This window comes from Gavialis gangeticus, unplaced genomic scaffold, assembly GCF_001723915.1.
Source record: "Gavialis gangeticus isolate Ggan-Ray unplaced genomic scaffold, GavGan_comp1, whole genome shotgun sequence".
Classification (NCBI taxonomy): Eukaryota; Metazoa; Chordata; order Crocodylia; family Gavialidae; genus Gavialis; species Gavialis gangeticus.
In genome coordinates this window covers 36,654,503-36,669,058 of record NW_017729004.1, presented here as the reverse complement: position 1 = coordinate 36,669,058, position 14,556 = coordinate 36,654,503, and the positions used below count along the sequence as shown (strand labels likewise).

The 14,556-nt window shown below is 41.2% G+C and overlaps 1 protein-coding gene across 5 annotated transcripts in view; it reads right to left on the bottom strand.

Annotated features, from left to right (window-relative positions):
- The window catches only part of MPP7 (membrane palmitoylated protein 7), a 306,910-nt gene that overhangs the window by 150,767 nt on the left and 141,587 nt on the right, over window positions 1-14,556 (bottom strand). For all 5 annotated transcript variants that reach the window (XM_019508234.1, XM_019508235.1, XM_019508237.1 and 2 more), the window contains exon 4: window positions 6,489-6,566. In XM_019508234.1, the coding sequence (XP_019363779.1) occupies window positions 6,489-6,566 (78 nt within the window). The remainder of the gene's footprint in view (window positions 1-6,488; window positions 6,567-14,556) is intronic.

Here is a 14,556-nt window from a genome sequence, read left to right as displayed (position 1 = left end):
GAATCCCATCCTATTCTCATCCACCCACCCCTGTAACCTGTCTAGGTCCGATTGCAGCCTATTCCTCCCTTCTAGCATGCCCACATCCCCCCACATCTTAGTGTCATCAGAAAATTTGAACAGGGTGCTTTTTACCCCCTCGTCCAAGTCACTGATGAAGATGTTGAACAGTGCGGGCCCGAGGACCGAGCCCTGTGGAACCCCACTGCCCACACCCCTCCAGGTCAAAAATGACCCATCCACTACCACTCTCTGGGTACGGCCCTCCAGCCAGTTGGCGACCCAATTGACTGTGTGGGTGTCAACAACACAGTCCCCCAGTTTCTTAATGAGAACGGGGTGAGATACAGTGTCGAAGGCCTTCCAAAAGTCCAGAAAGACTATGTCCACTGCTACCCCTGCATCTAAGGATTAGTCAACAATAGAGCACCAGTCTAACATTTACTCCCAGAGCTGCATGTCTCATGCATGAGCTTCTCTTATCACTAATCTTTGAACTAGTCTGAACTCAGGAGACAAATTTTCTGCTATATGGGTTCAAACTTCAACTCTTGCTGGGGGGGGGGGCGGTGGGGGGACAGACAACCAGCATTCCCTCTAAGCTGTGCAGTATGTACAGCCACACAGGCGCATTCATACTGCACTACCAGGCACACCTGCACACACCTCACAGCTTAGAGGGAACACTGAGGATAACAAAAAAAAGAGCCATGAACTTGCATGGTACATAATCTAAAATATGATTTAATACAATCACTTTTTAGTATTACATTAATATTATAAAAAAAAGTCTCCAAGAAGGTTGATTTGCTAGAAGTAATTTTATTCACCTAACTTCATTTTAAGCTACTTTAAGTTTATATAAGCAATTTAACTAAATGATTTTCAAAAGCAGTTCTACAATAGAACTAACCAGACATTTCATAAATACAATTATAAAAACATAAACATTAAATATAAAAATTCTAGTGAAGGGAACACCTTTTCTATATGACTCTTATAACTCAGCAACATATTCACAAAGACTCAACTACATATTCATTACAATAAACGTTTAATACTAACAAACAGACAAATAACAGACAAAATGTGTTCATCAGAGGGAGGAAAAATACACATCACCAATATTCATATATACTATAGATTACAAAAATAAATCAAGAAAGAGAGGCAGAGCTAAGTGCTTTATGTGCATGAAACCTAGCATGCAAGCAAACAACCAGGTCTAGTCTAGTTAGCTTTAAAAACTCAAGATAGTTTAGGATAGTACTGGCTCCCAATGTTTTTTGAAATGGTTAAGCACTACAGGTTCCCTTTGTTATCTCCACTTCCCTTGGTTCATCCTGCTTATTACAACTGATTAAATTTACCTATGGCAGCTTTCCTAACAAAGGTATAGTCTTTAATTTAAAGTAAGTTTGCGGTTTTCAACCAAATTATAAGTACAAATGATTATTAACTATAGCAGAGCACCTGTTTTGGTGGATATGTACTCAGCTGGAAATACACATGCTTTAGAACACTTGCTTTCAATAGTGAGGAACAAGCAGACAAATCATAAGGGGGGGAAAAAAAAGTACTTTTAGGCTAGGGACATACATTAAAAAAGCCTTAGCCTGAATCGATTCAAACTTTGCAGGTTAGTTTAACCTGACTAGGTTGAACTGGTTTGTAACTGGACAGACATTCTCTCTGGACTGAGGAAATTCAGGCACATCCCTGCAGTGGCTCAGGCTAGAAGCTGGAAGGTACTACAGCAGCCCTCCCTTCACTTGCACAATTCTGAGCTGGGAGGGCATGGCCAGGTCCTGGTAGGATGCTCTGATTAGGGAGGGGTGTAAACCTCCACCCTGCCTGCACCATCCCAGGCTTTTCCCCACTGGCTGCCCAAAGGGCAGGAGTGTTGCCAGCTCCCAGGCCCCAGCTAGCACTCTGAGGCAAGGGAAGGTGTTCAGTGTATGCATCTGTTGATGATACGAAGCTTTTCAATCTCCCTCTCCCTGCTTCTTTATACTGTCTGCAGCAAACTGACAGGGGAGCAAGCCAGCAGGGGGCTGATAACAGTGTCTATCACCTCATCAGCAAAACAATAGCCTCTCTCTATTAATTCAAACTCTTCTTAAACAGCTTAACAGATGACCTGTTGATTAGCTCCAAAAACCCCTAAGCAGTCACTATTCTGCCTGCCTGTACCAGTGAAATTGGAGACACTCACACACAGACACCTCTCAGCATTACCTAGCATACTACATACCTAGGGTCTGTGAGAGATGGAAGGGAGGGAGGGAGGGGGGGATCCCAGCTTGTCCAGCAAGCAGCAAGGTGTGGAAGGGAGGAGACAGGGTAGGAGGAAGCCAGGCAGACCCTGCTGTGCCTGCAGTCTCTGCCGGAGTTCCAGCCAGGGAGCAGAGGGGAGGGGCCTCCTATGTCACCTATCTGGAAACAGGGACTGAGGAGTCTATGTGCCAATTTGTATATGGCAGGCACCAGAGCTGCTTGTAACATTTCTGTCAGTTTCAGGTTATTTTGTTTTTTGTTTCTAAATGTAAAGTATTTCTATATAGCCCTGGGGTTATTTCAGGTGTGATCTACACTGAAAAGGTTGGATATGTGTTTTTGTCATGACTTACTACCTTTAACACGCTAAGGACTGCAGGAGCATGAGTGTTTAAAAATCACTTTTGAAATTCTTCCCTTAAGGACACCAATATTTCTTACCTAGACATTTATAAAAAGTGCAGCCACTACAGAGGGGTGGGGAGGAGGAGAGAGAAGCGAAATTAGAGTTAGGGACATTGAAAGAGGAGAGACCACACTTGAACAGAAGGCTGGATAGAGAAGCAACACAAGGATCTAGGGGGCTTGGGGTTTTCTGGAGAAAGTATTGAAGGCCCTTTACCACAGCACAGCACTGATTCAAAAGACTTCATAAGGACTATGCTTGTGAATTTGATTTATGGCCTTTTGATCTGATACAGTGTAATCTCGAACACCTTTACTCTGCAGTAAAGAGAGAGTGCATCTCTCGTACACAACTTTAGTTTGCAAAGCGCTGGAATGAATGTGAACAAAATCAGAATAGCAGCCTAGTTGAAATTACTGCCTTTATAACTATTCCCTAAAACATTAATACCAAACATAATAGTAAAATCATACCCCCTGAAACAGTTTGTAATTCTGATTACTCTGTATTTTGGTTTTAAATCACATAAAAATATGGCATTTCTAATAAGAATGCTTCCATGCTTACTCAACTATAAAAACACCATTAATTCAAAACCTACTGAAACAAAGTAACTGTTACATTATTAATATGCTCTGCATCCTTGAAGGGCGATTAGTTGTCAAAAGGAGTGCCAAATATTTAAAGTAGTTCTAATATCCAATTCCATGTTTTATAAACACATTTATATTGTATACAAATTAGTTTACTGCTAATGCATTCACACACATACTTGCAAAGTGTTTAGCTTGAATTCAAATAATATCAAATTATTCTCCACACTCCAAAGCATTATGCCCATTTAAAATTATACTAATAAAAGATATTTGTTAGGATTCTTAAGGAATAACCACATTAGTGGTTAAGAACAAACCCTTAATTGTGGGCATGCAAAAATGCACAAAGATTCACTTCCTTTAATGATACACTTTTTAGACATAGGCCATTAATTTCTCTTTTGCCACATTAAATATGTAATGAAAAAAATCAATGTTCTAAATTTTTAGAATTCAAAAATCACTTCCTGGGAGGGCAACCAGAGATATTTTTAAGGAGCCTGTTATTCAGAGGATTCAATACTTTTGGCACATTTCTGCTTCTTACATTTTGAATCCAAAGGCACTGATTTTTTTTAAATTTTAGCCTTAAAAAATGTCCCAATAATCTTATAAACGGATATATATATGACCAAATAGCATTTTGGCTAGGGACAGAAATTACACATAAACCATTGTAAATGGCCGGAAACCGCTTCAAATCTGTAACACAATAGGGCTAGGTTCAGACATTACACATAAACCAGTCTAAGTGATCAGAAACTGGTTTAAACCTGTAACGGAACAGATGTTCAATGCACATAAACCAATTTAAAAATGGCTGAAACTGGTTTGAGATAAACCTGGTTCAATGTAGTAATCAGACTTACTGATTTGGCTCAAACTGGTTTATGCAATGTCTGTCCCAGACCCCTTGCTGGTTTAAGATAAACCAGACTCCCCCAGCATCCCAGCATGCTCTCTGGGCTGGGTTGGGCTGGGCTAGACAGAGCTCTCTGCTCCACAGCAGAGCTGGCCCCTCCCCTCCACACCCTGGTTGCAGATCCAGCAGTGATTTGCAGGCACAGCAACGTCTGCCTGGCTTCTCCCTGCTAAGCAGGGATTATTCCCCCTGTCCCTCTGCCTTGCGCAGAAACCTCAGCATTAGCTAGCAGCCCCTTTGCTGGCTATGGGTCCATGCTGTGGGAGATGACAAAGGCAGACAGACTTTTTGGAGCTAATCAACAGGTAGCTTAATGTCCTTCCTTGGAAACGGTGTTTAAGAAGAACTCCATTAGTTAAATGGAGAGAGGCTTTGTTTTCTTAATGGGTTGATAGAAAACACTGAATTAGGGGTGATAAACACCCCCTGCTGGGAGCGGGGTGGGGAAATAATAAGAGCATCCTGACTGGGCCTGGCCACTTCCCCCCTCTGCTCAGCCCTATGGAAGGGAAGGGAGGGCTGCTCTAGTGCCCCTGGGCTTCTAGTCTGAACCACTGCAGGCATGTGCCTGCCTTTCTGGAATGAAAAGGGAATGTCTATCCATCTCCAAATCAGTTCAAGCTTTGCAGATTAGACTAACCTGCAAAGATCGAATCAATTCAGACTCAGGGTTTTTGAATGTCTGTCCCTAGCCTGGAAGTTCAGTCCACATAAATCACTTTCAAAGTGGCCAAAACTGGTTTAAGATAAACCTAGATGGATGTAGTATCAGACGTAACTGATTTAGGTTACATCAGTTTATTGACCTTCTGTCTCAGATGCCCTCCAAATTCAAGCTAAGTCACAGTCCCCTGGCATTCCAGGATGCTTTGCCCCTCCCCTATAAACTGCCCCGTGCAGGCTGGCAAGCTAGCCTTGGCCCAAGCTGTCTGCTCCAGCCAAGTAGGGAAGTGTGATCTGGTACTCCCCCCAGGCTTCTGGCTTGGGCCAGTGCAGCCATGTGGCTGTGTTTCTGCAATCAAAAGTGAATGTCTGTTCACTTGCTTATGGTTCAATCTACACTGCTTAAACTGACCTGCAAAGACTGAATCAATTCAGTCTCAGGCTTTCTGACTGTTTGTACTTAGCCTTTAGGACTATATCATTTGAGTTTTCCAGTTGTCCAAAATAATTTGTTTAAATACTATTACAGGAAGCACATACATCTGATGTCACAGGTTATTATTAACATTTGATATATTATAGGATGTAGATTTCTTCCAACTGAAGATGATAAAATTCTCTTATGCTTTTTCATGCAAGTTTCAGTATGCTGAAATTCTTAATTTTGTAAGATTTGCCATCCAAATTTATCATATGTTTCATGGCAGATAAACAGATGGCTTATTTAAAATCAGAGGGCATTAATTAAATAAAGTTATACATCTAGGAATATTTATGAAATGCATCAAGGTTCAATGCTGCCATATTTGAAATGAATCCTAAAACATATTGACTTTTCCATAAAAAGAAAAAAAAAAAACTGAGATCACCAACTGCACCAAAGACTTCTGGATTTCACCTAAACCACAGTTTATTAAACATTTCTCTATCCACCCTACCTCAGGTTCAGTCATAGTTTATACAGGTGTGCACACAATTCAACTGAATCTTAGAAATAACCAAAATAGCGAGGAATGGCAGCTTGGTTTTTTTTTCTTTAAAGTAAAAATTATAGTAACAGGAAATTAACTACTCCATCAATGCCGACCACTTCTACAATTTATTTTTTGGTTATGAAGGTAATTTGGAAAGCTCTAATATCCATAAATCACTACTGTTCTTTTTCTTGCACAGGTATTTTTTTTTGACAACCCCTCATTTTCAGTTATTTCATATGCCTCATTTCTGTAGTGTTATCTGTCATTTTTCTTGTCCTGTCAGCAATATAGCCATCTCATTTGTCTTTATTTTTCCAAAGCATTCCTCTTGTCTATGACTTTCTTAAAACATAATAGTTGACAGTTTTTCCCTTCCTGTAGATTTCCAAACTGTAATTTTTATTACGTAGTTACCAAAGCAGAACAAGCAGCTATCTAGATGCAATGTTTTTATAACAGGAAAGTGAATAAAAATCAAAGTTATATCAGCAAAGAGACTAGTGATGACAGCACCTTTGGAAACATTTGCAGCTTCTTATGATTTCAACTTAGAGGATTACAGCTGTATGTTTGCACTACGAGGAGTTCTGCTTGCAGACAGTTTTTTGGGAGACTTGGTACCAGTGATCTCAGCAGGGGACACTTACATCATCTGCCAAGGCTGCTGCACTATGGAGTATGGGCACAGGGTTCTGTTTTTCATAGTAATGCAGTTTCTCATGAATCTGTAAGACAATTGTACAAGATAAGTTTACTCAGCAGCAAAGGAAATATGACAATACAACCCCATTGAGTTAACTGATCTGTTGAGTGCCTGCAAGCAAAGAAACATCCATATAAAAACCTATATATATGCAGCAATCATGTAGATGTAATCTATCATCAGCCTCTGCTGAAGTGCTAAGAATATGAAATCAGATGGAAAAAATGTTCAGTATGTAGACCAACCCACAGAACACCTAAACATTTGTGATTTCCCCCCAACTTTTCTCTACCCATATTTCTAACATAGTGCTTTAAGTATCAATTACATTTTATATTGCTGCTGAAAACACAAAGTATAAAGTGTTTATCCCCAAAATGGACGTAAACCCCCACCCATAAATTATGATTTATGAAGTGAAATAATAGCCCGCCACCCACATCTTGACAGACAGTTTGCTCAAGTGACTGCTATCATTAAAATAATTAAAAAAGAAAGGTAAAGTAGTGTTAATATGAATTTGGACATGCCAGGAAAAAAGGAGTATTTCAGCAAATTAAAATCATTTAATTTTAAGTTTCTATTGGTCAGAACTATCAATATTAATCTTTTTTCCCTAGTTTTAGAATGCAGTGACATTTGATTCTTTTAAAAGGAGAAAGGCATTCCCCCAGAAGTCAGGCAGTTAAAAAAAAATATAAAGATTTTCCCATGTTAAAGTGTAAAATAGCCAAGATACTTTTTAAAAGCCTATAACAATGTTTCTTACAAAATATTTTGTAACTGCATATAATTGTATTCTCAATCATTAGGTTATTCACCTATCACCATTCTCAAGACACGCGCAGTAAAAAACCCCAGTCGAAATTAGCATAATGTAAAAAGCCATCCACCCTCCTACTTTGCCCCTTCCCCCAAGCCCTGGCACACATTCTTTGGCCTCTACAACTCAGGTGATGCCCTCCCTGTCAAGGGCCTGAATGGGAAAAACTGCAGGGAGAAACTAGCCACGGACTCCAGCCAGTATGAGCAGCAGCAGCAGAAGCAGCCAGAGCCAGGACTTCAGACTCTCTGCAAACTTTCTATGCTTCTGACTCGGCTTTCCTGCTTTGTGCTGATTGGCCATTTGCTCCAATTCCTGCTCCCCCCTCCCCCTAGTCTCTTCGCTTCAGCTTCATAAACACTACCTGGTTGTCCTCATTCCACTTCCCTGAATTTTTATTAACCTTCTCCCCTCCTAGGTGCAAAGTCCCAAAATCAAACCACGGAGCTCCACCATCTGCTGCTTTTGACAATTTAGATCAGGGGTTGCCAGCCTACAGCTCATGAGCTGGATCTGGCCCACAGAGCTGCAGAGGGAGGATTTGATGGTGTTCAGTGGCAGCAAGCAGGACCTAGCACCAGCCCACCACAGACTTGAGCTGGGTCATTCTGGCCTGCTCCTAGAAAGCACTGCTGACCACCGCTGTAGATTATAAACTCACTAAGACAGGGACTGACTACTACTTTGCATTTTACTATATTTGACACAGTAAGGCTTCACTCTTGTTTGGCTCTTAGGAACCACCATAAATCAAGTCATTATTAATAACATCGACATACAGGGAGAATTAGACTCTTATAGATGATGAACTATGGTGTTTCAGTTGGGAAAGGGAAGTGGGAATGAATTTCAAGACTGACAGTTTTTCATTTAGAACAGGGCTGTCGAGCTTAATCAGGCCCTGCAGGCCCTACAAAAGAATGGTACTGGGACAGTCACTGGGGTGGATTGGGCATGCAGACCAGCCCTGCACACCATCAGCAGCACATGGGGTCTGTCCAGCACATACCACAGCAGCACGCAGGTCCAGTCCTAGACCCACAGACAGTACCAAGGGGCTAGATGCTGGTGCTCTGCAGACCATATCTTTAACAACCCTGATTTAGAATATATCTCCTGAGCAATAACACCACAATTTAGTGACACCTGTCCCAAGCACTCCAAACAATCTCAACTTCAAACTAAAGCATGAAGACAGAATTAATCCCTAAATGAACCACACCACGAAGTGATTTGTTTTGACCTGTAAGTAGTGTATAGTATTGTAGCACATTACAAGAATAATTGGAAAGCATTCTCTAGTTAGTCTAGGGGGTCTATAGGCAAAATACTATTAAGAAAACAACTGCACTCTGCATTAAGACTTTCTAGCTACTTTGAGGCATAGCCCATGGAGAGAAATGTTAGAGTAATCCAACCTAGGAGTGACCAAAAACATAAATTAGAGAGGTTTACACATCATAATCACCTTCCAAAGCAAAAAATTAGCCTTCCCCCAGTTCCCCCCCCCACCCTTCCCACACACCTCACGCACCCTGTTACAGCTATTTGAACCTTCTTAAGCCACCAGGAACCCATCTAGGCAAGTAAAAAACCTTGAAAATCAAAGGCAAAGCTTCACCGTTAGATCTATTTTCTCCCATCTTAATTTTACTCAGAAGAATTTCAATCAAGTCTGAGCTTACAAGCAGTTACCTTATGACCTACTAAAGGACAATGACAATTCAGTTAGACTTTGTTTCCAACAGTCAGGGGTTGCAAGTGCATACTTCCATTTTAGAATCCGTACAGTGTTGGTGACATTTTAAGAAAGCTCTAGTGACCTAAAATTCAACATTTTTTTTTTTTTTGCATTGACAAGATTCACAACTGTTGATACAGCAAATTTGTGCCCCCCCACTCCCCAGCCCTCCCCATAGCTCCTTCCCAGGGCAGCACCACCCTGTCAGAAGAGCTTGGCACAGCCCCAGCTCCAGCCCATGTTGCGCAGATCCAGGGGCACACGCCTCCCCCTGCCCTCCCAGACAAGTGGCAGAAGCAGCAGTGGGAGCCACCAGGCGAGCAGGCGAGCATCAGACCAGGGGCTGCAGGCCAAGTGGAGCACAGTGGTGAAAGCCACCCCCACTTCCCTGTGCCCACCGGATAAGCCATGGCTCTGTGCTGTGCCCACCCTGCCCCAGCTGTCCCTGTCGCCACCACTTGCGGGTGCTCATGAGCTCCATCCCCAGCACCGCCGGTGTCTGCTCACAAGCTCTGTCCCCGATGCTGATATCTGCAAATGCCCCCCCAAGACTCAGGAGGCACCAGTCACCCATAATTCCTGCTACAGATACTATTTGACTAGTGGATAAGATACAGTAACAGTCTAAAACACGAACACTCATGCACAGAAGGGCAACTTAGTCATGTCAGCTGTAAATTTTAACATTATCAGAACATGCTAGACAAGGGGTAGGCAACCCCCAGAACAGGTGACAGTGCATGGCATGTGAAAGCATTTTGCTTGGCCTGCACGCCTTGGGGTAGACAGTGGGGAAAGGGCTGGGGTTGCCCTGAAATGACAAGGATCGGGTTCCTTGCAGCTCCCCTGCCATCAGCCCTTGGCACACCAACATCTTACAAGTCAAGGTTGTGGGCATTTTTGGCACTCTTCCCAAAAATGTTGCTGACCCTGCGCTAGACAGTACCCACAACCGGAACAGAAACTTTACTCATTTATAGATTATGATAAACTAGATCTAGTGTAAGTAGTAAACTTGTTCCAGGGGAGAAGGAGGGATTTTAGGGCCAGAGAGGATTACCCCTCTTAAAATTACTGCAACTGTTTTTTTTTTTGTTTGTTTGTTTGTTTTGTTTCATTTTTTTTCCAGAAAAACTTCTATGCTCCAGTTTTGTTGATACCATTTTGTCCCACTTGTTTACTGTATTTTCTAGACTGACAAATTATCCTTGGTTAGATCTGTATCCTGTATCTATGAATTGAAATATTTGCTCCATTTCATCTCACTGGTTTCTATTTTAAGTTCTCTTAAATTAGAAGTTGAAAATGCAGTTTCAGATTATTCTATGCGTAGACCATTCTAGTAAATCCACCACATAAGTTGCTAGATGAGTCACAATAGATGCTGCTTCTGACTAGCACTATTATCCTGCTGAACTGTCACTGCTGCATTCATCCTCTGCACAGAGGTCTCATTTATAATAGATTCCTGAATGCAGTAAGGAAGCATTCTGGGCAAATCAATTGAGAAAAATGCAAATTTCAACCAGATAATAATGCACGTGTGTTTTTAGGCAATTGGCCAAATGTAAACAAATTTAGGCACAACATTTAGGAGTGCTTTATTCAAATGATAAATAACATTTTTAAAGTAGCTTTAAAAAGTGAGCAATTTTAATTATTAAAAATACATAATGACTAATTACAACGAACAAGTTAAAATATGGAACATTTTAACTTGATATGTAAATAAAACATACTTAATGTACAGTTTTTGTGGTTGCAAAAGCCACATATTGAGACTGGAACTACCTTATTATAATGCCTTGTTTTTATTCAAGTGGTGAAAATGTCTGCTTTATTTTCACACAAAATGAACTTTTTGGAAAGTGTTAGGAATTTCATTTGACAGGGTATGCTCTTTCTTTTATTAGGGGAAAGTTTATGCATTCTTTACACTTTCAGGAGAGAAAGAAAATCATCCTTGTATTTAAACTTTAACTCCTTTCAAAAAGTAATTTCGGGCTTAAAGTTCAAAAAAGTAATGGTAATTCACTCTTGTACACTGATACAAATGAATATCTTTATAGATTGGAAGTGGGACTATTTTAAATTACCTCTGGTCACTTACTTATTGGATATCAATGCTAATACAGAAGCAATGAGATATTTAAATCAGAATATGTATATAAAACAGAGCCCATAACTTTAAACAAACTATTAATCAGCAAGAACTCTACCAAACTTTGCAGCAGAGATATTCTAATGAAGAATATAACTGGGCATTAAGTGGCCCTGGATTCAAAACTAAGGCTGTGCAGGAATACAATACTCCTTCTGTGTCTTAAGTGATACAAGTTAGGGTATGGGTGGGGTAAGGAGAAGGGTGCAGGCAGGCTACAAAAAGTCAAAATAGTCACAAGCCAAAAAGTTGCCAGAGGCAATACCTTTCTTAACACCACCCACCTCTGATCTCACCAGACAAATTTGCCCTAATTCCACTCATGCAATGGCAGCAAGAGCTGGTTTGAAGCAATACAGATTTGTGTTGATCACCTAACCCAGGGGTGGGCAAAATGGTGGAGCCAGTAGCTCAATTCCATTTCCCAGCAGTCCCTGACTACAAAACTGTAGCCAGTTTCCACAGAGATCCACCAGTGACAGGGTCATGACAGTGAAGGGCCAGGGTTTCCATGGAGACCTGCCCCACCAGCACTGGCAGGGCACGCAGCTGGGTGGAGACTGTTAGGACTGGGCTGGAGTTGGGGCTGGGATCTTGCAGCAGTGACAGCATGGTCTGGAGCCAGGGAAGAACTGAGATCTACTGCCTGCATGGCCCTGCCTGGGGTGCATGGGCAGTGGATCACAGTTCTGCCCCAGCTCTGGAGCACACTGTCACTGCAGCAAGATCCCAGCCCTGGAGCAGCTCCCTGCCCAGCCACGTGCCCTGCCCTGTGCTGTCACAGCCCCACCGCTGCTGGGGTCTCCATGGAGATCAGCTCCAGCGACATAGGCAAGGGATGCTGGGAAATGGAGTTTGATGCGGGCCCAATTGGGCCCACAGGACAGACTTTTCCAGCCCCTGACCTAAGGGTCTGTCTACATTGCAATGCAGTGTAGATACCCTTTAAATGTGTTCAGTCATGGAAGTATCATTTACCTTAGCTGCTCTTCATATAAGGGGTACCAGTAGGTAAATCTGTATTTAAATTGGCATGAATGATTTGAGGTAACGGTTCCAAAGCAAAATTAAACTGCAGTAGCTAAAGACAGAAAGTTGACCCAAAGTGATCCCTTTGCTTAGAATGAAATCAGACTCCTTCCATGAATTACAATAGATAGCATATGAGTTGTATGTAGTCTTTGTCCACCTTCTACAACTAGGATTCTGATACGTATTATTACTACTAAAAAAAAGTCTCAAGTAACTCCACTTTGTCTCAACAGCTTTTCAAGATTTTATAAAAGCCTGGAGAATAATTCAAAATGGATGAGATAGAGAACATGTTCAAAAGAGAGAAAAAGAAAATCACTCTTGAAAAGCTTTGCCTGCTAACTGAGAATCAGATTCCCAATTATTATTTGCAAGAGGTGGTTGTGTGCGGGGGTGGGAGGTGACACATGAACATATACTTGAATAACAATGTGTGCCAGCATTTTTATGTCAGTACTGAGAAGAGAGTGAACTGAAGAGTTCTCCTTCTTTAAACTTCTACCCTTATGGTCAGTAAGCCATTATGCTTGTATATATTCCATATTAAAAAAAATGTTATTTTTACACTATAAACAGACCTTCACTAAACTGTTGTTTTATGCAATAGGAACATAGGACTTAAATTCAGTCAAGAACCTATTAGAGCCAACATCATCTTCTGGATGACCTGGATGAACATCTGGACAGTTAACTTGTCTCTGAGCAACTCTCTCTTCAGTAGTTAAAACCTGAGATCCTTTTTCAGTCCTCATACAAAACACCCACTCATACTAGATTACAGCTACAACCATCACTAGCCTTACTCATACTTATCTCCCTCTACCAACAGAAGTCCTGGAGGCAGATGGTGGCTACCATCAACCAAGTGCCATACCTATCCATGCACCCTGGCAGCTCTGTATTGGGTCACCTCAGAGCAGAGGGCATCCTGGCAGAAGGTATGGAAGTGCCTGCAGGCATCATCTGCCAATTGCCAGATGGTATGGAAGTGCCTACGGGCACTTTCTGCTAGCTGCCAGCAGAAACCTTACATAACTTGGCAGAGATGGCACAAAATTGCTGGCACAGAGGGACTTAGAATGTGAATGTACAGGACAGGCCTAAGTCCTTTCTGTTTGGAGCCTGTCTGACTCAAAGACAGAGAGAGAGAGTTTACTGATGATTCTTGTCTATAGCTACAATTGTACAGTTGGAAAAGTAATTAATTCCATTTGCAAGACAACGAGCACCAAGCGACACAAGCCAGCTGCCAGAAAATAGAATACTGTACTCTACATGAATGTTTTCATATTCATAATCCCTCAACTTTAAATCACACCCCTGTCTGAACTGAACTCAGTGCTTTTAGATTTTCTTCCGCACATTCACACCTTTGATCTCCTTGTGTCCCAACAAAACCCTAATAGTTTTATTACTCTCTCTTACTTCATGTTATCCTGAACATAATGTTTGATCTTCCAGCTGATCTTGGTAGCCTTGTAAGCACATTCTTCCAGGGATAAACATCAGCCTTAATGGTGTCCTTGAACAGCCCTTGTGTTTTAATTTGAGCAAAGTGCTCTTGAACTAATATGAAAGAATACTGATACCACAATTATAAATGCATATGGTGAAGTTAGCAGGAATAAATATGTTAACATTTGCCCTCTTAAGACCATAACTGCTACAGATTTCAACATATGCAATTCACTTTTCAGACAGAAAGTAATTAAAACCATAATGAAAATAAAGTTTGAATTTACATGTGGACACTTTGTTTCTGCTTACTAGTGTTTCAGTTTGTAACTTAGAGTGGCTTCTCTTCTCTCTAACAGATACCAGTGACCAACCATTTTTGATATTTTCTTCAGGTTCCTCCCTTTAGTGACATCCTTTTGCTAACTAACTGTACTTCCAGGTCTGAAACTTAATTCATTATTATGGACTCATCCAGTAAATTATTTCTAAAATAGAATATTTTAACTAATTTTAAATTTTGAAAGGTGATGTAGACTGATAGAGTTCATGCTCGGGGTATAAATAATAGGAAAGTACATGCAAAAACACAGAGAGCTGTAAAGTGAATAGCAATCATCATTTTAATCATCAAGATGAACATGAGCCTTTAATGTGATGCTGCAGCTAGTAAAGTGAGCAAAACGCTGGCTTGCATCCATAGATGCTTCTCAAGCAAATCCCAGGACTTCACTCTCCCACTGTACTCGGTCTTGGTGAGGCCGCAGCCAGAGTACTGCATCCAGTTTTGGGCTCCATAA